This window comes from Rhinichthys klamathensis, unplaced genomic scaffold (assembly GCF_029890125.1).
Source record: "Rhinichthys klamathensis goyatoka isolate OS25496 unplaced genomic scaffold, OSU_Roscu_1.1 h1tg000045l_1, whole genome shotgun sequence".
Lineage (NCBI taxonomy): Eukaryota > Metazoa > Chordata > Actinopteri > Cypriniformes > Leuciscidae > Rhinichthys > Rhinichthys klamathensis.
In genome coordinates, this window is record NW_026606592.1 from 931,883 (window position 1) to 959,850 (window position 27,968).

General features: G+C 37.2%; 2 protein-coding genes and 1 long non-coding RNA gene across 3 annotated transcripts in view; all 3 read left to right on the plus strand.

Moving 5' to 3' along the window:
• Positions 1 to 215: 215 nt before the first annotated feature.
• Positions 216 to 14,842, plus strand: patl2 (PAT1 homolog 2). The gene is made up of 19 exons (XM_056247261.1): positions 216 to 300; positions 782 to 932; positions 1,208 to 1,608; positions 1,698 to 1,763; positions 1,837 to 1,890; positions 1,974 to 2,129; positions 3,376 to 3,453; positions 3,547 to 3,692; positions 6,906 to 6,980; positions 7,053 to 7,176; positions 8,211 to 8,331; positions 8,414 to 8,511; positions 8,621 to 8,674; positions 9,628 to 9,770; positions 9,874 to 10,030; positions 10,112 to 10,252; positions 10,506 to 10,603; positions 11,148 to 11,288; positions 14,083 to 14,842. Exons 1-19 carry the CDS (start codon positions 280 to 282, stop codon positions 14,114 to 14,116), a joined length of 2,259 nt encoding a protein of 752 aa, XP_056103236.1. The 5' UTR covers positions 216 to 279; the 3' UTR covers positions 14,117 to 14,842.
• A 4,171-nt stretch (positions 14,843 to 19,013) lies between these two features.
• Positions 19,014 to 22,779, plus strand: LOC130082407 (uncharacterized). Its single transcript, XR_008806770.1, has 4 exons — positions 19,014 to 19,743; positions 22,027 to 22,077; positions 22,595 to 22,612; positions 22,723 to 22,779. It is a non-coding gene; the product is annotated as an uncharacterized LOC130082407 (long non-coding RNA).
• Positions 22,780 to 23,726: 947 nt separating this feature from the next.
• cmn (calymmin) overlaps positions 23,727 to 27,968 on the plus strand; it is a 30,441-nt gene continuing 26,199 nt past the window's right edge. Inside the window, exons 1-13 of the mRNA XM_056247262.1 lie at positions 23,727 to 23,764; positions 23,929 to 23,976; positions 25,179 to 25,229; positions 25,629 to 25,679; positions 25,792 to 25,839; positions 25,988 to 26,023; positions 26,446 to 26,493; positions 26,605 to 26,661; positions 26,764 to 26,814; positions 27,097 to 27,144; positions 27,256 to 27,312; positions 27,412 to 27,462; positions 27,856 to 27,903. Of these exons, the coding sequence (XP_056103237.1) occupies positions 23,943 to 23,976; positions 25,179 to 25,229; positions 25,629 to 25,679; positions 25,792 to 25,839; positions 25,988 to 26,023; positions 26,446 to 26,493; positions 26,605 to 26,661; positions 26,764 to 26,814; positions 27,097 to 27,144; positions 27,256 to 27,312; positions 27,412 to 27,462; positions 27,856 to 27,903 (580 nt within the window). The 5' untranslated portion in view covers positions 23,727 to 23,764; positions 23,929 to 23,942. The remainder of the gene's footprint in view (positions 23,765 to 23,928; positions 23,977 to 25,178; positions 25,230 to 25,628; positions 25,680 to 25,791; positions 25,840 to 25,987; positions 26,024 to 26,445; positions 26,494 to 26,604; positions 26,662 to 26,763; positions 26,815 to 27,096; positions 27,145 to 27,255; positions 27,313 to 27,411; positions 27,463 to 27,855; positions 27,904 to 27,968) is intronic.

Below are 27,968 nucleotides of genomic sequence, written 5' to 3' on the forward strand. Positions count from 1 at the left end.
AAAACATAAATGGAGTGCAGTATCAAATCAAATACTGTGAGGGACGGTTTCGCGGCAGTAGCTATTTGATTATTTGCGGGAGTGACGTGTCCCCTTTAATGTCAATGGTGGTAACGTCGGCGTTGCGTGAGCACCACCTCCAGGTGCGCAGGTGTGCAGGTGTGTTCATTTACAAACACTGATAAGCACGTGTTACATCACGAGCAGTTGTAGACGTTTAGCGAATGTGGATGCGTGACGAAATATTTCACAAAATACTGAAATACTGACAATATTTAAATGGGTGATTCTGAACATCCCGTAAGTAGATGAAGCAATAACATTGTGAATTAGTCGAACATTTTGCATATAACCTATTATAAATGTAGGCTACTCATTCATACAAAGCTAGTATTCTCTGTAACACTTTACAATAAGGTCCCATTAGTTAATGTTATTTAATGCATTTACAGACAATAACTAGTGAGCAATTGTTACATTATGCCTATTTGTTACTCTTTGTTAACGTTAGTTATAAAACACAACTGTTCATTGTTAGTTCATGTTAGCTCAGGTCAATTAAATATTACACAGATACAAATTTTGATTTTAATAATGTCATAGTAAATGTTGAATTGAACATGAACTGAGATTAATAAATGTGTTTTGCATGTTTGGAATCTTATAGTAAAGTCTTACCTTATTTTGTAAAGTGTTACCATATTTCCTTTGTATCCTATACATTGCTTACAAGGTGATAGTTAGCAATGTTTTATTATACATCATTTTATGTCTATCTCAGGAGAAAACCGGGGAATCTGATCCTGATGCCATTTGGCCAGAGAATGGAGATCAGTGGAGCGACAAAGAGGATGATGAATGTGTATTGTTGCTGGAAATGGCTGAAGAGGATGAGGAGATTGACCTCTACAATGTGGAAACATTTGGCTTGGGTATTATTATATTATAAAATCATAACATGCATGAATTGGTAATTGGCTGATGAAGGGTAGGAGACCAATATATGATCCATTTAAAACTGCATAAAGCAGTAAAGGTCCCCATGCTGCTTTTCTTTTCTGGGGTGGAGGGAAATATTGTATTGCTAGATGCATTGTAATCACTTTAAGCATTATCCCTGCAGCATGTGCTTTTAATGTGCTTTTTTTTCTTTGTTTCTTCTTCTTTCTTCAAACTCTCTAAAACATCACTATGTAAAAACTACCAGATGAAGATGTGAGTGGTGAAAATCCAGATGTAGACCCTACGGATCTCCTGCTGCTGTGTAGCGATAGCTCCCCAAGACCACGGTCTTCACCTCCACCCTCTCCCAGACCGCCTTCACCACCTCCCAGACCGCCTTCCTCTTACAGTTCCCGTTCACCTCCCAGACCGCCTTTACCACCTCCCAGACGGCCTTTCTCTTACAGTTCCCGTTCACCTCCCAGACCGCCTTTACCACCTCCCAGACGGCCTTTCTCTTACAGTTCCCGTTCACCTCCCAGACCGGGACCTCGCATTTGGCCCCACTCTCCAACAGGCCGGTCTCAGCGAGGGAGAGGAGGTCGAGGGCAGCTGTTTGATGACCCAGCTGTGGTGAAGACTGTGGAAGGTCGACCAAGCTTGAAGGTTTTTTTTACAGAAATGCTCTGAATTTAAACTGAGTACTAACCAACACCCTGACCCTGTCTTTTTTTCTGAATTGGATTTGTTTTTAGAGTCTTGATAGTGCCATTGTGGATTGCAGCCTCAGCTCCTACTGGGAGGACCTCAATTCAAATACAGTGTGTAGTCTTCAATATTTGGCAATATTTTTTTTTATTTGACCTGAGGTGTAATTATTTTTTTTCTTCACAGTGGATGATAGCATCTTTAAAGTCCAACAGGCCACCTCCACCGTCTATATATCAGGTGATCAAGCAAATCTCAGATGTGTCTTTTGGAATTATACAGCACAACCATCTGTTGATCATTTTGATCTTCTCACCAATAAGGACCAGGCGATCGTGGGAGTGATTGACCGATCAGCACGTGGCAGGGTCCCACCTGTCTCTCCAAACTACCTTTCTCCTATGCGGCCTTTTTCGACTAGCCGGGGCAGGAGAGGACAGTCTTTCGTTGGATCTTTCAACCAGAGATGTCATTATCAGGTAGTAGGGTTTCTAATATAAATGGGGAACTAATTGAGGTTGTGTTTTACATTCTGTAAAGGTATATTTGAGTGGTGTTTCCCGTGCAAAATGAGCTGCCACTACACTAGAATGTTCTGGGTGGTTATTAGAATATTGCTAGAAGATCCTCCTTTATGCCCCTCTTGACAGTCATTTATCGTTGAAGCATATTTCAATGGACTGTGATCTGTTGAACCGCAATATGAGTCTTAACTTTATAGTTGACCCCCTTGAAAAGATTTTTAATGAAGTGAGCGCAGTTTTAGCAATTTAAACCACAAACAAACAATAGCTTGTCCTAAACTTATTTTCAGGGGGGTTTGAATTGGGTTTGGGGCCCCACAGTATGCTACTGGTAATGTTTCAATTATAAAAGGTGTTTTGTTTTGTTTTGTTTTTTTATGCCCATTAATTTTTTGTATACATCTAACATTTAAAGTGCCTATAGAAAATCATCATACCCCTTGGAAATAGTTGCACTATTTGTTGTACAGCCTGAAATCAAAACCCATTCCAAAAAAATATTTTCTAGCTTTATTTACAAATTGTGTTTGCTCACCACGGAATTTGACTGAACTTGAGCAATTCTGCCAGGAAGAATGGGCAAATATTCCCCAATAGGGGAATTATTATTCTGTACTTATTACTGTACTAAAGCTAGTACAGACATATCCAAAAAGATTAATGATTATATAAAGCAAAAGGTGGCTCTATGAAGTATTAAATCAGGGGACTGCTGACTTTTCCAACCCTGTTGTTCTAGGTTTTCGGTTTTGTTTTGTTTTTTTAATTTTCAGAACGGTTTCTTTTTTTCATTAGTTTGTTGTAAAGCAAAATGTGTACATAAAGCTAGAAAAGTTTTTTTTTTTTTTTTTTAATGGTTTTTTTTAAGGCTGTACTACAAATGTAACCATTTCAAAGGGGAATGATGATTTTCAATAGGCACTGCACTTTTGTAGTGGGTAGAAAAAAGATTCACAGTAAACTAATTTTTTTTTTACTATAGGATTATAACAATACAAAAATTCCAATTCTATTTTTGGAAACACAAACTAGTTACTTGTTTAATAGGGTTAAACATTTGTTCAAAACTCTTAAATTTGCTCTTAATGCTTTGCTTGGTAAACACCACTAATTATCTAGTAGGCAGTCTGTTGTGTGAATCGAGTTTTTAATAAAGGGTGAGAGGTACAGAAATTGATTTTTTATTTATTTATTTTTTTAGGCACAAAATAGTCCTATGGTGCCTTGCTCTCCCTTTCGACCCCAAAGACTCTTTTCACCCCAGCAACAATATAACCAGGTGATCCTCTTCTTCATTCAATTACTACTTTTCTGTTCCTGAATAAAACCGCCTTTTTCCAGAAGCTCATATCTGTAGTTTAAATTTTTCTAGCCTGGAGGTTTTCTATCACCTTCCCGTCCTCCTCTCTCTACCCCAATGCCCCACACGCCCAAACTCATGCACCTGCAGTTCGGGACAGAGTCCCCCAGGCCTGCTCCATTCTACAGCCCATCTTCCAACATCATGCAGGACTTCAGGTTGGTCATCTACTCTGTAAAGGAATATTTTATTGAAGATTAAAAATATGCACCCTCATGTTGTTCCAAACCCTTTTATGAAGCATTTGTCAAATAGTTAATAATCACAAGGGACTGGGACTTATACAACTTTAATATGTTATAGACCAAGTCATACAATCACAACTGAATGTACTTCCATTTATTCAAACTTGACTTATAAAAAGGTCACATCATAACTGATCAAATCATGGAAAGATTGTGTTAGTGCAACTGGGATTTGAGAACAATGGGTCTGATTCACTCATAATTGTGTGGATTTTTCGTATTTATTTGCTCAGGATAACTTCTCAATGTTTTTTTTTTTTTTTTTGCCTAATTCACAAAATGTGTGTACATTATGTACACACAGCTGTACATGAGACAAATCTGCATCTTTATGCACGTGCATACCTTTTTCTTACTCTTCTTTACTCTACACAGTAAGTGTCTCTTTATATTAAGTGCCCCTATTATGCTTTTTCAGATATTACCTTTCATGCAGTGTAATATAGATGTTTGTTTGTGAATGTAAAAGGTCTGCAAAGTGCACGATAAAGTTATTGTCTCTTAAAAAAAAAAAAAGTAATTCCAGTCGTACTTCTGTAACTTACATGCGTAACAATGTAACACATTTGCTTAATGGCCGCCTATGGTCTTCATTGGCTCCCCATTAACAATGTCTACTTTGACCCGCCCTCAAACACTGTAGCTGGTTCGTGTTGTGTACATGTCGAAGACGCTGTTTTCTGCTCTGGAAAAGCCAATTCTCTTTGTAAACTTTCAAAGGATAAGGATGTGAAGAGTCAGTGGTTAAAATTATCACAGCTATACAACAGCAGTATAACCTTTTGACGATTGCTTAAGTCTAAATGGGATTTACAAAATCCTTATCCATTAACGATGGGACAGTACCCACTATATTTGCACCACATTCCTTCTCAAAATAACTTGTAAGTATGATAAATTATTGATGTATACATTTTCTAGTGTTCAAAATATGTAGTTTTAATACTGTGTAGGTAACTCGTGCTATTACGGTCTTACTGAAACAGTTCTGCTAAGCAGCTGTGGGCCACTTACCCAAAATTGTGTCCATTAATGCAGATTGACTGTCGTTCTTACTACTTTGAGTAATGATAAAGGATGGAGCAAGATTTGTTTTACAAACTGTTACATCATTAAAAGTGCTCAGCTAACTCGTGCACTGTTATTGATACAGTTAATGATACATTTCCAACGCATTCTCATCCCTAGGCGTCATAAACTGACGCTTTTGACATTTCGTCTAAATCCAACGCACATGGCACCCTTTAGCGTCAATATAGTTATGGGTAGGTTTAGGTCTGGGTTAGGGTTAGACCACTAGGAGGCGCCTTCTGGCCCATATATCTGCGTCTCATATTGACGCTAAAGGGTGCCATGTGCGTTGGATTTAGACTAAATGTCAAAAGTGTCAGTTTACGACGCCTTGGGATGAGAATGGGCTCACAGTTCCCACATGTGAACCGCAATAAATTAGAAATATACACATCGGTTTGTTGATGGACAGACTTGTTAATGCTGATGGTGAGGAATTACAGTTGCAACATCTCATAATGTATGGCAAACTGATATCATTGAGACACGTCCTGCTCAAGATGTCTGATGGAGGTTTGGGTTAAATGACTAGTTCTTCCAATGTTTCATCATCGGACTCGCACTCAAATTTATATGATCAAATCAATGCCATCGTTACAGTGTGTACAATCGCTGTGGACGGAGGCAGGCTCCGGAGCTGAAGTTCAGTTATGGTAATGGGTATTTTGTTTTCAAAATGATGTAAGCGGTAGACCAATTACAACGTACTGGGCCGTCTGACCAATCAGAGTAGAGTAGGCTTGCGGAAAGGAAGGGTTTAGAGAGACTGAATCTTTGATCTTTGATTTGATGCATGTAATCCTGTTGTAGGAGACCTCACTCAGAGTATGTGATTTTTGCGTGAGGTTTGTTCCTAAAAATGTTTTTCGTAAATTTAGAATAAAATTGAAATGAATCATGGTTTGTTTTTCAAAACGTTCGTACGTAGATTTCATGTGTGAATCCGTGCGTATGCATGGTTGGTATAATTTTTACACTGATTGGGTCTCATTCACTAACTATACCATCTCCATATTGCGCTTCACTGAAAAGTCAGTTGGTGGTCTCCTTATGGACCCAAATGTGTCAATTATATATATTTTTTACAAAAATGCAAAACTGTTAAAGTGTACATTTGTTGGAAGTGCACGACACATGAATCAACAGCACTTCAGGTGTCCCAAGTTTGTATCCCGGCTTGTAGTGCTTACCTGATCCCTCTCGTATCGCTTCATGTTTCTCTTTGAACTGTTTTGTCAAAAAGAAGGCAAAAAGCACAAATATATTTAAAAAATGCACATGAAAACAGAGCAAGTCTAATATCATGGTTTAATATACCTATGCCCCCACCTGGCTGGCTGCAGTATAGGTCATAAACCCTGCCCTCTACCTGGTGGCTGGCTGTAGTATAGGTCATAAACCCTGCCCTCTACCTGGTGGCTGGCTGCAGTATAGGTCATAAACCCTGCCCTCTACCTGGTGGCTGGCTGCAGTATAGGTCATAAACCCTGCCCTCTACCTGGTGGCTGGCTGTAGTATAGGTCATAAACCCTGCCCTCTACCTGGTGGCTGGCTGTAGTATAGGTCATAAACCCTGCCCTCTACCTGGTGGTTGGCTGCAGTATAGGTCATAAACACGCCCTATGTAATGGGACATGAGCCTAAACTCAAGTCCAAGTGTTTGGTTTTAGTTAGTAGTTTGAGCCTATAAAAACGGGGTGTAATATTATGATTGACAGCTGTGCTTGCATCTGCAGTATGATACCACTGCTTCACCTCAGGATCACCAATGCACAGACTCTGGCTCCAAATAACATAATTGGCATCGACCGTTTCTGGGATATTTTGGCTTCATTTTTCTACAGTGGAAGAAAGTGACGACATTTTGTCCATTTTAAAAGCTTTTACGCCCTGATAACTTACATTTGTATCGGCCAATAAAAAAAAATCCGGTATTGGCTGTAAAATTATGAGCGAATTTCATTTTTGGGTGAAGGTTTCAACTACGGTTCTATAATTTGGACTTACTAGCTAATATTTGGTCTTTCCACAAATGATTTTTCTGTCAACTTTTAGAGCACCAGGTCCTGTTGTTCAGTTCCACCCCCAGCACAAGCGGCTTTTGAGTCAGCGACAGCAGAGACCTCACAGGTAAGTGCAATGAACATTTGTCTTTTGGAAAAAAATGTCTTTCCTTTTTCTGAATTGAAATCTAATTCTCAGAAAGCCAGTGAGCTGGGACCCATATTGTCAAACCATGACTGATAAAGAGAAGGAATGGATAATCAGGCTGCAGATGATCCAGCTACAGAGTGAGAATCCACATCTGGATGATTACTATTACCAGGTCTGTATCAGTCCTAAACTTCTTAGCTCTCCAGAAAATGGTCAAGGAAGTTGTTGGGTTTAACTATTAGGTGTGGGAATCTTTTGGAATCTCATGATTCGATTGATATCGATTTACTGGGGTCACGATTCGATCAAAAATCGATTCTTGATTTTGTATCTAGATTTGATTCTTAACTTCGTCACTGCTGTTCTTCGTGCAAAGAAACTGCGAATAAAACACTGACACAATGATGAACAAGTAACAATAATATTCGCAATAACATATCGTTTTACTGAATTAAGTAAATATTATATATATATATATATATTTGATCTTTAAGAAACCTCATTGCTTAACTGGCTACTCTCTGCTGTCTCTGACATCTTTTCCTGTCGGCCACTGTAACTTCTAATAGTTCCAATTTGCAACCTCACCCCTAGATGCCGCTAAAAATTACACTGCACCTTTAAACACAGTTTTTTTAATTTATTTTTCATTCTCTGTTTTACTTAATTTCTCTAAAAAATGTTAACTATTTTATTCATAATAAATTACATTTCCTGCCTTTTTAATTTTTTAGGATATTAGTAACACGAGTTATATTGTTTATATATATTTTGACCTGAATATTCTATTACTGTTAGTGGAGTTATTAAATAAGTTAGTTTAAATCGTAGATTGTATTGTATTATTTTACTCAAGCCCGGTGGAGACAGACACCATCACTGCTTTTGGCCTTTCATGGTGTGAGCACACGCACGTTTTTTGCATCAATGTGATTTATTTATTTGTATTCATTAAAATATTTGTGGAACTGCGTTGCACTGTTCTTTGTTCCATCAACATGTTAACAACTCGTTTAGAATATAGATTTTTGATGTTTATGAATCGATTCGAATCATTAGAAGATAGAATCGTGAATTTTTTTTTCCCCCGACTCCTATTAATTACTGTTTGGCATCTTTCTCACAACACTGTCCCGTTGGCTTTAAAAATTACTTGCTTAATGTATGAGATTGGGTGTCAAGTCTAGTTATTTTTAATCTCTGCAGGAGTACTATCAGAGGATGGAAGCCAAACTTGCTGAAGAGGAGATCCTGGGTGACCGGTTAAAGAAGGAACCACCTAAACTCACAACCCCTTACGTTACCAAAACTCTTTCGTACATCCCAGGTCTGGCACATTAAACTGATGTAATGCCCATTTTATAATTTTACAGTATGAATGATTTGCAGTTATTCTTGCATTACTACAGTGGTCCACTTTGAAGGTTCGCTCGGGCAGGTTGCAGTGTCTACCTGTTTCTCTCCAAGAAGAGCAATTGATGCCGTTCATGCGCACACACATGATGAGGTGAGATTTTCTGTCTTTAACTGAAGATGCAAAAATAATTTATTAGTAATTTGGTGAGGGGCTACTTTAAAAAAAACAACAACAACCCTGTACCTTCTTATTTGAGCAGGAGCACAAAGACACTAGACAGCAAAGGTTGGATGTGTTGAGCACCATTGAGAAGGTAACCACTTTGTAATATTTGAATCCAGTTCTGAAGTTTTCATTTTGGATTGGGACATTTTTGCACTCTTACACTGGGATGGTTGGTGGGACAACATGTCTGGTTAGTACAGTGACTCGCCATCCCTCACATGTTCTCCATATTGTTGCAGTGTCTCTCTGTCTGTCAGACCAACCACCTGTCAGTCACAATCTTTCTATCTCTGCCATTCACACTCCGCTCTTTCATTACTGTAACCTATAAGGCCTTTCTGCCTGCATGCAACTAACAAGAAAAGCCTCTATGACTCTAGCACTAGGGCTGCAATGATGCACTGTATCTATACTAGTTAAACAGTCCGTTGTCTCTAGTCCGGGTCCCCCTTGAGTCCGGCCTTGGACCAAAGGTTGTTCCCCCTTATTTGACTTGTTCCCGCCTGATTATCCAGGATTAATTCCTAACTCAAGGTATAGATTGAACTCTGTAGAACCCTTAAAACTGGTACCTCAGTGTTTTAAATTCTGGATCCTATTTTTTGAGACCTACAAGTGTCCACTGGTATGTTGCATATGGACAAATGTTACCACTAAATAGCATGATTTGACCAATCAGAATTTAGTATTTGTAAGAATCATTGGTTTAGTCTTGTTTACAGTATCTGTTGATTGCACTGCTGAAGGGCTGCACATCCTTGGAATAACAATTTTTTTTTCTTTCTTTTTGACCTTAATGTTTAATAATCATTGTTATAACTGGTCAATATTCAGTCAACAACTGCAATGAAACAACTTCCTAACCTTTTTTTATTATTATTAATCCATTAATCTCGGATGTTATTCACAATACGGAAGACAAAATCTGTTGCTACTTTGGTTTCATTGGGATTTTGTACTCAGTCAAGTGTATGGGTGACTTTAGTTGGATTCTGAATTTTGAGCCCCGAATGACTGTTTAAACCCTTTGCTTTCTCCCAGTTGTACATCGTTTTGTTAGAAGTGGAAGAGGCAGAGAAAATGAAGGCAACAGTGTCTGACAAAGATGAGGAGAGGCGGTTGATGCAGAACATTAAGAGGAAGGTGGAGCAGCTTTACACTGAGCTGCGGGTCACTAATCTACTGTAAGAAACTCCTTTAGTTTTCTGTTGTGAATGTACAGTATACGTTTCTGATCTCATACTTCTATAATCTATCTTTTTATATATATTTTTGCCCTCCCTACAGGGACTCTGGAGAGGAATTTCTTTCGTGTCTACTTGTATCAAAAGGAAAGAGGATGTTGGCCAGACTCCTCCCCTTCCTGTCACATGATGCATCCCTACATATCCTGAGCGTGGTGACCAAACACCTCCCAGTATTGATGAGCAGAGATCCAGATGAGGTCTGGAACATGTGTATAAATGTGTGTTTTCTGTATAGCTCTTGATGTTGATCACTTATTCAAGCTCTAACCTCTTCACAGGCCCTGCCTGTTTTGTATCCATCGCTCCGTGCTGTGGTTGATGGACTTGCGTTCAGTCAGCTAATCCGAATTCTAAAAGAGTTCACCACATCACTGCCCGACTCAAAAGACACACGGTTAACACTGGCCTGCCAAAACAAGGTCCGCTTTTAGGAAGTTATTATATAATTTTGTAGTGTTTTTATTCAATTTGTCCTTTTCAGTGTAGTTATGTTTTACCATAACCAAAGTTAGCAAATGTGTAACAGCTTTACATTTTCTCAGGGCTTCTTAGTGGGGTTGCTGTCTAGTAATATTTTCAGGTTTAATGAATGCAGGTTAAAAACATAGTATTTAACGCATACTGTGTATTAAAAAAAAATCTTTTTAAATGAACTTAAATGTTGCTTTGCAGTTTGGTCTGTCGCTGCTGTATGCTCTGCTCTCGCAGGGAGAAAGGCTTTTATCTTCCGACCTTCCCATGGAGCCCAGCATCGGAGACTTTGAGACCTGGTACCATTTGTGCTTTCCCTTAACTTACTTAAAATATATAAATATAAATATATATCTGTGGAAGATGTTCACACTTGTTTTTCCATACAATGAAAGTGGACTGTAATGAGAGGCTTTCAAATATCATATATAGAAATCATAAAGTAACTTTGAGGAAAAGATCCAAATTCAAGGCACGAGTCACTGCAAATCTATCAATTTCCCTAGGTATTGAATCATGTTCATGATTGTGTATTATGTTTTGTTCAGATTTCTTCGTCTTTTATTATTATGCTGCACTTTAAGCTGTATGCAAACAAAATATTAAATATATTGGTTGAAACCAGTATGGTTTTCAGTGAATGTCAACAAATTTGGTCTGTTCCTCTGAAAAGTTGTTACAAGATTTTGTTGTTTAACAACAAAATATTCTTGGCCAGGGCTCCTTCGTAAAAGAGACTTGTTCTCAAAGGATTTCCCTGGTTAAATAAGGGTTTAAAAAAAAAAAATCAGTTGTAAATGTTTTTTTTTAAATTGAAACCCAATTTTTCGAACAACCATCAAGGACGGATACCGTATTCCATGTGGCCCGGCAGCTATCCCAGACAACACTTGTTGAGCCATTACTCCTGCCCCCCAACCTGCTAACGCTTTTCTGTCGATATCTGGACAAGCGGACCATACACCAACTGAAGAACAACATGGAGTGAGTCTAAACACCGCACTCAATACTTCACACTTTGCATATCTCTTAGAGCATTTCAGACCTGTAGATAATTTGCTTTGTTGTGAAACGGGGACATGAATTGAAATGTAGCCTTGTGAAAGCAAACTGAACCAAGAGAAAATTCAACTTTGTAACAAATGCATATACCGTGATTTATGCTAGTCACATGCAAGTAAAACTGTCCTCTCATTGGTTCACCGGTTTGTTTCGTGATTCTGTTCATAGCAGTCGTGCGGCAGGGACTGTCGGCTCTGTGGACTAGCTGTCATTGCCAACACAAATATATATGAATGTGTGTAAACCTGGATTCTGTACCTGATATCCTTTAAAGGAGGAATCAAGGCCTTGTCGGGACCACATTCTTGCAGTGCCTCCTGTTTAGGAAATGTGCAATGACACTTAAGATGGTGCTCTTTAGTTTTCCACTGTGATAAGTTATGTCAAAGACTATAGAAAAACAAGACGCATCACTCGTATTGTTTTGAATGGGGAAAAGTGCAACACTCAAGATTGCGAAATAGGTCCCGCCTTCTAAATAAGAGCCAATCGCCGATTGGTAAAGTCATCGCATCACTGTGTGTGGCTGCAGTTAGAAGCTCCGGTTCCTATAGAAGCAGTCAGACGTGCTTCCGCTGCGCATTAGCTTGATCCAGCCTGAAAAATTACGTTTTCTGCCCTGATTTGAGCATTTAGAAACAAACTTTATGAGATGGTTGTTGTCAGATTTCATTGGTGATTTCAAATTGGAAATTTAATTGTAAGCTTGGTGAACAGTTTGAGAATTTAATGTTTCCCCATTCAAAGAGATAGGAGCTGCACTGAAATGCAGGCATTTTAAATGGCCTCCGAGTGAAATGACTCGTCTTAAAGGGACTTTGGTTATGTTCACAAATCAATTAGACACTGCTTTTTACATAACTTTCCTATTATGAATTTATACAGATTTGTTTGTCTTGATTGGAACGGTTCACTTGTGGTAAGAAACCAGAGTGTGTTTTATTCGGGCAGTCTGGGACCGTTAATTTTGGTGCACATCCGAGCATGTTCGCATGTGCCTAAACGAACTGAACTATGGGAGAAAATGCACCAGGTTCCAAAACAAACAACATTGACAAAAAAAAAAAAACATCTTTTGTGTTTCACAAAAAAATTGTATACAGGTTTCCAGTGACATGACAGTGCGTATACGATGATTATTGGGTGACCTATTCCTTTAAAAATGAAATTGCACATTTGCACAGTCATTAGATTGGCTTACCTGTATTTGATAGTTTATCCTACTGAGAAGGATGAGACTGTTTGAATCCTTTTCATCTGCACTTTTATGCTCTGGATGAACTGAGAGCTTCACCGTCACAATGTTTAGACGTTTTCAGTACGTCAGCCTACCCATAGCTTGCTTATAGTTTTATCTGCACATGAAAATTACACTTGGGGCTAGATTTACTTATAGCTTGCGACAGCGCAAGCCCTCTTTTGGCATTAGTAAATCCTAACAGTTTTTTTTTTAAAGGTATGCTGTGAAAAATTAACTATGAAAAAGCATGGACCGTTATTTTGCGGCTGATCTTATGCATTTGTAGGAGCTTCCCTTTCAGATTTATGGGAGGAGAGTATTAACCCTCTAATTACATATGGGTCTGTTGCACCTTTTGGGTCCTTTTTTCCCCTGAAGTTTTCTGTGGCTTTACACATGAAATTATGCTGATTTGTTTGTATCAAAAGTTCATAGACCAAATTGTCTAAATTTTAAAAAAGCTCCACATTTCACTCTGCTGCCCCCTATGGATGACCCATTGCAGCATGAACATGATATTCAGGCCGTTTATCTTTTTTCATCTAAAATGAATATATTTTGTTTAAACATTTTACTTGTATAAACCTTTACTTTCAGAGTAATATTGATGTTTAGTTAGAAAAAGAATGTGTTGGTTTCATAAATTTAGACTCTTTTTGAGGAGTCATAAGTTTTAATTATGACTACTTTAGCCTACTGGTTATTTAATTCTAGTGTTTATCGGGTAGGTGTAGGGAGGGCTTTAGTGTCCTAATAAGGTGGAATTTATTTAATAAATATAATCATTTACACAATACTGTATGTTATTATTGCATGTGGTTTTATAATGTACTAAAATACTGAGGTGCAAATAGTATCTAACTATTTACACTTGTTGCAAAGAAAATACTGCTATTTTTACATAATGTATCGTTTGCGACCCTACGCTTTGCGCCGCTCACCCGCAGAACTTTTTCACTCCCATCTGCGCTATTAAGAGATTAGTGATGGGGACGAGACCGCCTATGCCGAGTCCGAGTCAAGACCGAGTCTTTGAAGGGTCGAGTCCGAGTCGAGACCGAGTCCATTGGTTTTCAAATACAGTCGGGGCCGAGTCTTTGAGGAAGCAAGTCCGAGTCGAGATTTTGTCTCGACATGTCAGTTTTGATATTCATGATTTAATATCACCCCAGTTAATAATCAACAGTTAGGCCTACAGACTAAGCTAGATTGGGAATTATTTAGAGGAGCAGTCTTAACTAGTGATGGGGACGAGACCGCCTATGCCGAGTCCGAGTCAAGACCGAGTCTTTGAAGGGTCGAGTCCGAGTCTTTGAAGGAACAAGTCCGAGACGAGTCAGAGAAAGCAGAAATCGACTCCTACATCACTATAAGAGATTGTGGTCTAATGCTAATTTGCCCCGTTCAGTAAATCTGGCCCTTGAGCTTTTTATTGTAAGATTAAGTGTTGTTTTTTTGTTTTTTTTCTGACTGCAGATCAGCAACAGGATATCTGGCTGTAGCATCATAAATAAGCACTGACCCTATAACCTCCCTCTACAATGGCCTGAAACATAGGACGACGCCAAACATGAAATGAACTGGATTTTGTGACAGACCACATTCATCAGTGATTTATCTGTATTCCTGTCAACCTCAATTTCCTTTTCTCCTATTTCTTAAACTGTCTACTTTAAGCGTATTCCATTAGTCCTATCAAGGTCAACTTTGCACTGATTAGCAATTAGCACTTTTTTTCTTTTCTTTTTTGCAAGATTTATCAGTATGATTTATGAAAAAGTGGCTGATATTCAGTCATAAATCATGACCGTATAAAGCCTCATGAAGCGCGTCGTGTCACAGATAAAGCTGATCATGTTAACTCTGTGGTCTTCGGAGCAAGCTGTTGGGCTTGAAGTGAGATTGTACAGTTGCACTAAAGGTGTTGGGTTTAATTTTGTGATTTATAAAAACGTCTTTTGTTATGAAACCAACCATGTCTTTCAAAGAAAGGTTTTGGGTGTTAATTTGGATGCCTTAATATTAATTTCAGAATTATGTACGCTTATGTGAAAAAATGTTTGCGGTATGGTTTCATTTTGTTTTATTTTTGTAATTGTTCGACCTAATGTCATATGTATTTTTTTCCACTGTTGCAGAGCACATGCAAATTAAAAATAAATAAATAAAAACTTGTAAAAGTAATTGACTCAATGTTGATTTGTGACTGAATCAACTAACAGATCATTTTTGGACTGTATCCTTTGATTTGTGCTATTCACAATATAACATGGCCTTGAGTGCATTATATAGCAACTAAAAATGAATAAAAGGCCCCTTTATTTAATGGGTTATAGTTCACCCAAAACATTTTATTCTGTCATTATGCACCATGTTGTTCCAAACCGTAAGACTTTCATTAACCTTCAGAACACAAATGAACATCTTTTTGATGAAATCTGAGAGATTTCTGTCCCTCCATTGACAGCTATGCAACTGACACTTTAAAAAGTTCATAAAGAGATTGTAAAACTAATCCATATAAATTGAGTGGTTTAGTCCAGATTTTCTGAAGAGACACAATCACTTTATATGATGAATAGATTGAATTAACACTTTTATTCACTTATAAACATTGATCAGCGAACATGAACAAAATGAATGTGTGTTCCATTAATTATTGCTCTTTGCATCACCAAACAGTGCAAACGACATTGCTTATCTACAGATATATGAGCCAAAGAGCATAATGCTTTCTGATTTGAGAGAAACCACAGCTTAGGAGTGACACACACCATGTTGAAAAGACCTCTCAAATGTATTTAGCCATATTCAATTATTCAGGTTTCTATTTTAAAAAAAAAGTGTTTTACAGTCTTATGTGAATGTACACACTTCACATAAGCACACTTTATTTCTTAACTTTCGATTTGCACCAAATTACTGAATTGCACCTTCAGGATCAAGAATTTTGTTATATTCAATTATTTTGAGTGGCTTTGCATAGTTTCTGAAGATATAGTCCATGTATTTGTAGCATCCCTTCTTTGGTAATTGTAGTGTAGTGTTTCTTCGAATGGACCAGTGTTTCAGATTGAAGTAGCTTGGAAAAGTCAGGATGAAGATATGAGTATAGCGGAGACATTTTTAATTGAATGACAATGATTTCACTCAATTAGTTTTTAATGCATTAGCAAAGGTATCTGAAATGTACATCTAACTCCTAGAATAACTGAATAATAACCCAATGAATTAGAATTTGTATTCAATAAAAATGTTATAAAAATAAACCGCTATCTACAATGACGCCAACTCCAACATCCTGATGGTGAGTTTTAAATGGGAAGGAATCATTCTCACTTTCTTTCAGAATTTTTGTTGTTGTTTAATTTTCAGAATTATACATTTCCTAATTTATATTTTTATATACTGGTTTAGCTCTTTGTCCAGTTAATTAAAGCGATTTTAGAAGTGAATCATACAAAAGTCTTTTACTTTCAGCCTGTGTTTGCTTGTTTTTCAGATCAGTCACATCTTCATTCTAACTAACACAGAGAACTCCTTTGTGTGTTTTAGGGTGAGTCAGGGTGATGTAATTCGACATATCAGTGAATAAGTAAAAGTGTATCGGAAAAGAGTAGGTTCGGGGGTTAAAGGTCAAGCTTTCAACTCTCCTTCACCTCTTGATATGAGGATTTGGGTCCTGTGTGTGGAATGTCAGCCTAAAGTGAGACACTCTTGAGTTTTTTTCTTTTTCTTTTGCTGTACCCACATTGTTTTACTTTCTCATGAGCTGTCTTTCCATATTGAAAGGGCGTTATCTCAGGCTGTTTTCAGAAAAGGAGCATGCAATGTGCTGTGTACGCAGTGTGGAAAATAAACTCATTTGAGTAATCTCAGTGAAAACACATGACACAATCTGGGTAATTACTATGAAATCTTTAGGTTGTTAGCCATATATGGTCCAGGGTGGCACTTGTCCACCCAACCAAAGCTGATTCATTCTAGTGAATCGCTAGAACAAAATGGTCTTAAACTGTCTTGTTTCTCTCATCGGAAAGTTCGAATTGTTCTAGTAAATGGTTTCATCCTAAACTGCTCTCTCTCTCTCATGTTGTGTTGGAAGGTCTGATTCATTCAAGCGAACTGAAGCGGTGAATTGGTTTGTTCAGATGTCTCTTTTAAAATAACAGATTCCAAAAAGATTGTTCTGTTTTGTTATTTATATATAGTATGTCTTTCAAGTTTGATGTTGTCACCCTAATTGTGATTTATTAATTCATTTAAAAACTTTGATATAATTATAAATATCATTGGATAGAGGTCCACCCTATTCCACAAAGATCCACCCACGTCTGGCCTCACAAATGGTTCATATTAGTTTACAGTTCATTTCAAAATAAAACCAGCTTTTTGAGTCATTTCACAGCAAATATATAAATATTGAGATATACAATGATTTATTAGCCTTAGTGAGAGGTTAAAATTACAAGGTAATAGAAAATTGTATAAAAACGTACTTGGTTATTAACGTAACCTCGGTTCTCTCTAGAAGAGGGAACGAGTGCTGCGTAATATCTTACGCTAAGGGAAAACCTCTTTTCCACGAGATATTGAAGCCAAAAATTATCCTTAATTTTGAATTAATGTAAAACGCGTTGCGGCAGCATGCAGACATAGGCAAGGTGGCTCGCGTCCCTATTGGCTGTCCTGCGGCAACTGCAGCAGCCTATCGAGAGAGGCCCTTTGGTGACGGTCCAATGGGGGCGCTTCGTGCCCACTGCGTCACCTTCCCGCCAAAGCGGGCGTGGCCTAGCCCTATAAATATAGCTCGATGGGCTGATATAACTGGTTTTTCATCGCCGAAGCGAACCAGAGCGTGTTGCAGGCACGGCAAGATACGCAGTACTCGTTCCCTATTCTAGAGAGAACCGAGGTTACATTAGTAACCGAGTACGTTCTCTTACGAGAGGTTCTCTCGTACTGCGTAATATCTTACGCTAGGGGAACACAATGTAAAACGCTGTGCGTGCTGGAATCCAACACCAAAGTCCCAAGGGCAGGTGCCCGGGGCTCATATAGTGCACAATCACCCTGGACTCACAGAGAGTCTAAAAAGAGAGGCTAGCAGCGTCATTCCCAATAAGTTAGCATCCCAAAGGAGCTAATCACTGTCACAGTGTTTCACACAGTCAGGGTGAAACCTTTCGGCCTGAACTGTGTAACAGTATGGGTCTTTCTTTTGCCCATGGGGAAATTTTATCGGTCAGCGAGCGGTGCTCAAGCGATTGTAGTATCCTCTGTGCTTGATTGGTAACCTCTGTCTTTCGCACCGTCCACCACGGAGAATGCTGCAGAGACGGAGGAACGCACTCAGGCTGAGAAGGGGGCGTTCCAGGACTTGTTCGTGAAGCTCAGGAAGAAAGGGCGCGGGTCTGGAAGGCGGTGGGGCGCGGTCCCTTTGAAGGAAGCACCCATCCAGTCGGTTGTGCGCAGGCTGCGAATAGGACAGCCAATAGGGACGCGAGCCGCCTTGCCTATGTCTGAATGCTGCCGCAACGCGTTTTACATTAATTCAAAATTAAGGATAATTTTTGGTTTCAATATCTCACGGAAAAGAGGTTTTCCCCTAGCGTAAGATAATACGCAGTACGAGAGAACCTCTCGTAGGAGAACTAAAAACATGATAGGCTACCATGATATATATATATATATATATATTGCAGTTCATATTACACTTTACAATAAGGTTTCATTTGTTAGTTAACTAAATCAGTTAACATGAACTAATAATGAAGAATACTTCTGCAATATTTATTAATATTATATTAATTTCAACTACTAATAGTCCAAAAGTTTAATTTGCTAAAGGACTGTGAACTAAAATGAACCAACTATGAACAATTATATTTTACTCACCTTTACAAAGATTAATAAATGTTTTAAATAAAATATATATACTCATTGTTAGTTCATGTTAGAGCGAATGCATTAACAAATAATATCTTATTGTAAAGTTTTACCGAATCGCACATTATCTCGTGCATTGTCTTTATTTTATTTTAGTATATTATTATTATTATTGTTGGAAAGGCTATAGCCATTCATTTTACCTGCATCGAAATAGAGCAACTATTGCTGGTATTGTGTAATGTTATTGACTTGGAACCCTGTGTATTTGTTCATTATGTTTCAAATGTATTAGCGTTTGAGTGACAAGACTCATAGTTTACATAGTGTCTGACTGTCAGCTGGTTTTATTCTACGTCTGCAAGTCAAACCTATAAACAGAGTCTCTTCAAACTCAGTGCCAGACATAAGCCTTTTCACTAGCAAGTGCAGATATAATGGTTTATTTGAAGAGCATACAGTGAACTGCTGTTTGGATGGATGTATTTTTGCTCTGTTTAACATTCACATAGAAACATTATCTGGTGACCACATTGGTTTTATAAAAACACATTTCAATTTACAATTAAGGTTACACTTTATTTTAAGTTGTCCTTGTTACAGTGTAACTATACAATTAAGTACTGAGTAACAACATGTACTTACTATATAATTCGGTTTAGGGTGAATTGAATGTAATTATGCATAATTTACTGTTATTACTACAGTAAGTTCATGCAACATAAAATGACAATAAACCAATGTGTTAGAGGAAAATAAAATAAGAGGTAAGTCAAATAAGGAAAGTTAAGTGCAACTTCGTGATAATGAACTGCTGAACTTGCATGATTCTACACTAACTTATAAAAAAGATAATTCATTGGACATGAATTGATTTATTTGTAGATAATGGGATGTATATAATGCGAGAAGAAATAGAATGCCACATGTGTCATTTAGTATCAACCCTGTAGTTATTTAGCACATGTGTTGAGGAACATAAAGTTTTATGAGGCCCCAGAAGTCTCTTTTTTGGATGACCCCTAGAGGAGGTGCCACTGCGGACAAAACCGTTTAAAAGCTCAGTGGAGAACTTACGTGTCTTCTGTCTATGAGCTGTTCCCTGTATGCTTTGGGTTAGGTTTTCTGTCTCTTTCTGTTTTCCTTGTTTTTTTCCACCTGTAGATATATCCACAATGTTGAAATGGACACTTCTAAGGATGATGTTATTGCTCTGGATGACAAAAGTAACACTTCAGGGTGGCACAGGTAAGGATGCTTAGGAGAAAACAATGCTCATAAGTACTTAAAATCTGTGTGGATTTGATTGTTGTTTTGCTTTGAGTGTCTGTTACAGAATTACAGGAGTTTTTCCCTAAAGTTATTGAGGAACAAATAAGGTTTCTGGCCTTATGTTCTTGGTGTAGAACTAATTAGTAAAGACTTCTGAAAATAAGTTCCCATTTGTCCAGAAATGACCAGAGAAAGGCATTTCACATTGAATGTTGTAGCTCAAGGCATGTACGGACACAATATGGATGGATGATTTGTGATGGTAGCAGTAATAAAAAAATAAAAAAAAATTTTTTTTTTTTTTTTTTTTGGATTGCCATTTTGTATGTGCTGGTGGTAACCAGCATCATAAACGGTTACAGTGTTACTCAAGCATTTCATAAAGATTTGTAGAAGTGAAAAGTCTTTACGAGCGTGTCACACTTACAAAAAAAAGGACAAAAAAGCAGCTGTGGTTGCCTGAACTTTACTGTAAAAAAAGGGTTTGATCGATAACAACGATCCTTATGTTGTTTAAATTTGGTTAAGAAATTCATAAGCGTTAATAATTCAGTATAATAACCTGCAACATATCATTAGTCTGTGTGTGGCTACCTGGTTGATCCTGCTTTATATGATTGTCTCAATGGCTATTTTGCAATCGAATATTCTGTTAATAATCTGATTATCCGTTCTGGCTGAACAGCCACCATAAACACCTCAATCGCTCTGTCAATAACTTTCATCAATATTTTTTTTTCCAATTTCAGATTTTGAAAAGTGGCGTAGATCTCAAAAAATCCATATCAGATTCAAAAGTAGCCATGGTGGAACTTTTCACACTTGTAATTTTGAAGCGGGTTTAGCACTGCTTTTTACAGTTATAAAAGGGATAGTTTACCCAAGAAGGAAAATTCTGTCATTTACTCACCCTCAAGTTGTTCCAAACCTGTATGAATTTCTTTTTTCTGCTGAATAAAAAAAAAAGATATTTAGCAGAATATGGGTAAACTAAACAGTTGAAGGGCCCCATTGACATCCATAGTATTATTTTTCCCCCATAAGGAAGTCAATGGGGTCCATCAACTTTGATTACCAGCATTCTTTAAAATATCTTTGTTTGTGTTCAGCAGAAGAAAGAAACTCGTACAAGTTTGGAACAACTTGAGGGTGAGTAAATGACAGAATTTCCATTTTTGGTTAAACTATCCCTTTAAACCAACCACAGCTTTTGAGGTGTTAATCCCACATTGCGGTGCAAAACTTGTACAGCGTGAAACAATGCTAGATGCTTAGGAACAAACACCCAACCATGTGTCTCATACTCATGTGCTTTGGACAGTAACAGAAACACTGTGTGTTGTATAAAAAGTAATTTCAGCAGTTGAGGGGAAAAATGTCAAATTGGAGGGGAACCATCAATTGGAGTGAAGATTTTACTTTATTTATAGTAATGTATAAATATTTAATATGAGGATTACTTACAGAATGCTATAAATTCATACATAACTTTTGATTCTCAGCCCTTTAAGAAACACATGGTTAAATGAACTTTTGGTGATTAAAAAAAATACAAATCATTTTTTTATGTACTTGTCTTATCATACAAGATTTTTCATTAAACTCTTTTTATTTTCATTAAACCTTTTCTTTTAATAATCATAATTTGCCCGTAGAATTAAACATCCACGATATGTTGTGCATTTCAATTCCTGAAACAACTTAGTATTTTGTGAAACATAACAATGGCTTCTTAACATCAAAGCAAAGTGAGTGAGTTTCCCCTGCAATGCCTGAATCTAACATCTCCCTGTGAGAATTTAATTGTATTACTTGAACCGAATTGCTCAACTTATTCTCTTGCCCCTGCTGTCTCCAGGAACTGCTTGTTCCCCCATGCGTCCGAGATATTTAGACAACAGTACTGTAAGATTCAGCAGTTATAGTTCACGTTACCTGTGAAAATAGTTCATGGAAACAGTTTCATAATAGATCCATCATTAACTTCAACTGACAAAAGTAGTATAAGGCAATTTATCGATATACTATAGTTTTATATAGCAATGCTGTATTGAACAGAATATGTGACATGTCTGTATACATTCTAAACCAACAATAGAGCTTCCATAAATTTCAGCTATATTGTTTGTTGATATTCATTTTTTGTTTTTTGTTTTTAATTGATTTTTGTGATTCTTTAAGTTCAATTAAATATTGTACAGTACATTGTCATGTCAGAGGATAACCTCCTGTACATTTCTTTTTTTATTATTATTTAAGGGTACCAACCTCAAAATCCAAATGGCGGTGCAATACAAATGTCACCAGGAGGTAATATCAATCTTTCTATGTTGATGTACATGTAAACAACAGTTTCAGTGCATGGCTATTTACGTTAGTCATTCTACTAATCCAAGTCTGTGAAATTATCATGGAATTTTTAACATGATTTTCTGGTATTGCAAATATTCAGCTTAGAAAACTGCGATAACCCAATAAATCTGTATTTTCAGGTTATGGTGTGGGTCCAAATAGCAACTCCGCAAATATGAAAGGAAATGGTAAGCAAGAACAGAATTTATACTAATATACTTGGTTTTTTATCTTTTGTGAGTAAATATACCATAACATGTAAAATGTGATGCGATAAATCAGTTAAGGTTTTATTTTATTTAGCTTTCTGAAATATTTTATATTTAGCATATCTATTTGTGTGCATGTACAGAAGTTTTGTTTACTGTTTTATAAAATGAAGTATATTTAGGACATTTTATTTCGTTGATTATTTTGGATTCTGTGATTGATGGATGGATGGATTTTTGTTTAAATGTTATCTTTTTATTATCAGGTTATCCTGTAAACAAAGGTACAGGTAAGCCCAAACCATGAAATGCTATGTAATATATAATATAATGAAGTAAATCAATTCAGAAATTTGAATAAATCATCATACACCTCCTGTCTGTTGTCTTTCAGGTGCTTATGGAAGTGCACAACAAAAGCCTGGATATGGAGGTCATCCCCAATATGGTATGAACTTTTTTGTTGCTTGTACTGTAGCATAAGTACATTATCAGGTTTTCCTTTTTTTAACATATATTTTTCGATTGGTATAAGTTGGAACAGGCATGGGAATGGTGTGTGCGTGCATGTGTGTGTTACTACAAAATACAAAATACAAAAATACTAACTATTTTTGTGAGGACCTGTTAAAAATCAGAGGAACTATTTTGCAGGTTTGAGTTTTAAACCGTGTGTGTGTGTGTGTGTGTACAACTATTTTGTGAGTTTGAGTTTTAAACCACCGTAGTGAGGACAAAGACAGTAAAGTAAGGACATTTTGGCCGGTCTTCACTTTCTGAGACCCCTTTAAAGACAGTGTTAGGGGGTAACGAATTACAATTAAAGTGAGTTATGTAATCAGATTACGCATTACTTTTACATTTACAAAACAAAATCCGTGACTTTTTCAAATAAGTAATGTAAGTGCACTTTGTTTTTCCCATGTATTGACTTACACCTGTCCTATGCCCATGTTGAGAGCAATCTAGAAAGGTTTGTTTGAGCTGCGTCCTTGTACAGGCAAGAATTTGGTGTGAAAGAGCTTTTGTGAACTTTTTTTAATGTTATTAAAAAAACAAACAAGCAAGCCCAGCCCAGGGGACAAAATGCAATGCAAAAGTAACGTAACTCAAGCTACTTTTTTTTTTTTTACAGAGTAATGCAATATTGTAACACATTACTTTTAAAAGTAACTTTCCCCAACGCTGTTTAAAGGCCTGTTTGATGGTCAAGACTTGGTTTTAGGGATAAGGTCATACTTATGTTAAGGGTAAATTTAGAGTAAGGGTTCGTGTTAGGTGCTTCGTTGTTATTTGTAGGGTTAGGAGCTAGAGATTGCATTGTGTTAACGAGTGTGTGTGTGTGTAAGAGAGAGAGAAACTATCTAATTGCACTACATTCCTGTCATTTATTGTTACAGGTAAAAAGAATGGCTACCGAGCACCGTCTTATGGGGGTGAGTTTAATCTCAAGAGTCAATATGTTAGTTTGTGCATACAGATTGTGCAAATGTAACCATTAAGAATGTGTACAAACACCATTGTGTTTTGTTTCAGCATTTAAAACTGTTATCATTGTGCGTTTACTTTCATTAAAAAGTCTGTTTAATATTGTCTGAAGGCTACAGCAATTTAATGGGCACTCATCCCCAAAAAGGAGCTGGTCTAGGTAAGTCTTATCTTAATATTCTCTTAAAGATTAGGTCACCCTGCAAGGTTTTATGTTTTACTTGCTTTCTTCTGTGGAACACAAATGGTATATTTCTGAAGAATTTATGAGACTGTGGTCAGTTTTGGAGATGGTCCTCACTGCAGAACATGAATCCCACCTTACATATATCTAAACCTACCCATCTCCACCCCCTGATCCCTAACCCCACCCCTAATCCTACCCATCTCCACCCCCTGATCCCTAACCCCACCCCTAATCCTACCCATCTCCACCCCCTGATCCCTAACCCCACCCCTAATCCTACCCATCTCCACCCCCTGATCCCTAACCCCACCCCTAATCCTACCCATCTCCACCCCCTGATCCCTAACCCCACCCCTAATCCTACCCATCTCCGCCCCCTGATCCCTAACCCCACCCCTAATCCTACCCATCTCCGCCCCCTGATCCCTAACCCCACCCCTAAACCTACCCATCTCCACCCCCTGATCCCTAACCCCACCCCTAATCCTACCCATCTCCGCCCCCTAATCTCTAACCCCACCCCTAATCCTACCCATCTCCACCCCCTGATCCCTAACCCCACCCCTAATCCTACCCATCTCCGCCCCCTAATCTCTAACCCCACCCCTAATCCTACTCATCTCCACCCCCTGATCCCTAACCCCACCCCTAATCCTACCCATCTCCACCCCTTAAATCTGGATCCAACTCCGCCCCCTGGATCTTGTGTACTGCAATGAGGTGCTACTGGAGTTTTGGGGTAAATATCAAGAACCAAATAAGCTACACCACCAATATTGTGTCAAATGAAGTACATTTGTACATACCAACCAAATAGTTCTACCATGTTAATATGTTAAAATGTTGTTGTTTTTTCATTAGTGGAAGTAAAATGTATTGATCACAGTGATGGTTGTAAGATAGTATGGGGTGCTGGGGTGCATGTGTGAGAATAGCATATTATTTTTACATTACCTTTATTAGTCAGTATCAGAAGAACCATTTTTCTCTTTCAAACACCATCAGTCAGTTTGAAATGAAATCTAAAGATTTAGCACTGCTTATTTTCAATTCAAAATCTGACAAATTGGCAGTAAACTATCATTTGATATTTCTAAAGAAATGTAGAAATGTAAAACAGTCTGGTAACACTTTAGCAACAATCATTTTACCACATTAGTATTTACTTGCATTAGGTTATGGCACTGGATCTGCTGCTATTAAGGGACAAAACTCAAATCCTGGAGGTAAATTATTTTTGTATGTAGTATTTTTTTTTAAAGAAATCTTGTCATTTTAAATTAATTTTATATTATACTATTGCCAGGGTTGAAATTAAAATGTCATCGAAGTCAGTAAAGAAAACCACTGTGGTGTAATCCAGATTTGAGTTTTTTTATGCAGTCGATAGTGGAACTCTGTCCTAGCCTCTTGCTCCTTTCTTACAAGAGACATAACATTTTTAAAAATCATTCAAAACTATATTATTCATAAATAATAGTGATGATAATAATGCATTGAGATGATTATCATGATTAGAGATATGGTATATTAAGGTCTGGCTTATGAAATATAATCTCTGATAAATCAAGTGAGGTATGAAGAACAGAGCCCTGGTTTGAGTGTATAATTAATTTTCACCTCACTTTCTGCAGGATACACCAATGGTGGGGCGACCAAGACACAAAGAAAACAAGGTACATAGAATTGTATTTAGTCAACTTCCTTTTCTGTAATCAACTATATAATGTGTCTGTAACTGAGCTAACCGTAGAACCTCTAAACTGATTTGGGATTGGTTTTGTTCAGGATATGGAGGATATCCTAATGGGGGTGCAGCTAACCAACCTAATACAGGTGATTATATTGGATGCTTAAATAAATTTTATTCTACAGTGTTGTTATTATTACAGTGTGGAAAGTACTAAATTCTGATAAGAACTCAGGATATTAAACAAGTCTAAAAGTATGTTTCACTAATTAGGCTCTTCTCTTCAATGTACAGGGTATCCCAATGGTGGAACCAAGGGTCCTAAACCAGGTAATCTTTGTGCATGTTTAGATTAAGGTACCGGTAACACTTTACAATAAGGTTTCACATTAGTTAACATGAACAAACTATAAACAATACTTAGTTAATTTCAGCATTCACTAATACAATTGTGAGATCAAAAGTTGAATCTGTTAACATTAGTTAATGCACTGTGAAACAACATGAACATTTTTAATAACTAACATTTAACAAAGGTTAATAAATGCTGTAAAAATCTATTGCTCTATTTTAGTTAATGTTTGTTAATTTATTTACTAATGTTAACAAACAAGATATATTGTAAAGTGTTACTAATTCTCTATATTACCGGTGGAGGATTGGTTAATTGGGGGGTAAAGCACTAAAGGTCTGTATTGTAAACTGAGGTAACTGGAGAACCTCTAAACTGATTTAGGATTGGTTTTCTTCAGGATATGGAGGATATCCTAATGGAGGTGCAGCTAACCAACCTAATACAGGTAATACACTGGATATCACCAGCTCTACAGCAATTATTACAGTGGAACATACTGAAATCTTGAAAAGAACTGAGGATAATACACTGGTTTAAAGTACTTTCCTTTAATTAGGCTCTTCTCTTCAAAATATGGGGTATCCCAATGGTGGAACCAAGGGACCTAAACCAGGTAAACTATTTGTGTGTGTATAATGTGTATTTTGTGTTTTTTCCCCTTTGTCTGATTTTTCCATATCATTTGAATCTTATGTGTGTTGCGTTTGCTTCAAAGGATATGGTGCGATAGCTGGACCCTCAAATGGACAAGGATCCAAGCCTAATGGTAAATGGCATGCCAATATTACTATTATAAAACAGTTTTTGTCTCTAAATTCCAGTTCTATAAGCCGTCTTCAAAGCCTCTGTAAAATATATTATATCTGCACACTATTAGTTTGACTGCACATAAATTGAATTTCTTTATAATACTAACTGTAGTTTAGAACCAAATCGATATTGTTGGTAGAGAAGTTGTTTATTAGGGAATAAAGCATTAAATGTCTAAATTGTAAACTGAGATAACTGGAGAACCTCCAAACTGATTTGGGATTGTTTTTTTTTTCAGGATATGGAGGATATCCTAATGGAGGTGCAGCTAACCAACCTAATACAGGTAATACACTGGATATCACCAGCTCTACAGCAATTATTACAGTGGAACATACTGAAATCTTGAAAAGAACTGAGGATAATACACTGGTTTAAAGTACTTTCCTTTAATTAGGCTCTTCTCTTCAAAATATGGGGTATCCCAATGGTGGAACCAAGGGACCTAAACCAGGTAAACTATTTTTGTGTATGTGTAATGCGTATTTTTTTTTTTTTTTGTCTGATTTTTCCATATCATTTGAATCTTATGTGTGTTGGGTCTGCTTCAAAGGATATGGTGCTAAAGCTGGATCCTCAAATGGACAAGGAGCCAAGCCTAATGGTAAATAACGTGTGATTAATATTACTATTAAAAACATAGTTTTTAGCTCTAAATTCCAGCTGGATAAGTCACATTCAAAGCCACTGTAAAATATGTTATACAAACACCTTTGATTGCATGACATTATTACTATTACAGTGTTTGGCTCTAAATTCCAGTTGGAGACGCTGCGTTCAAAGCCACTGTAATATATGATATCCGCACACATTTAGTTTGACTGCACATCAGTTGAATTTCTTTATAATACACCAACTGTAGTTTTGCCACATTTACATTAATAATATGTATTATTGGTGAAGAATTTGTTTATTAGGGGTAAAGCACTAATGTTCTGTATTGTAAACTGAGGTAACTGGAGAATCTCTAAACTAATTTGAGATTGTTTTTCTTCAGGATATGGAGGATATCCTAATGGAGGTGCAGCTAACCAACCTAATACAGGTAATGCACAGTAATAATTACACTAGAGCTGGTGACATCCAGTGTGGAAAATACTGAATTCTGAG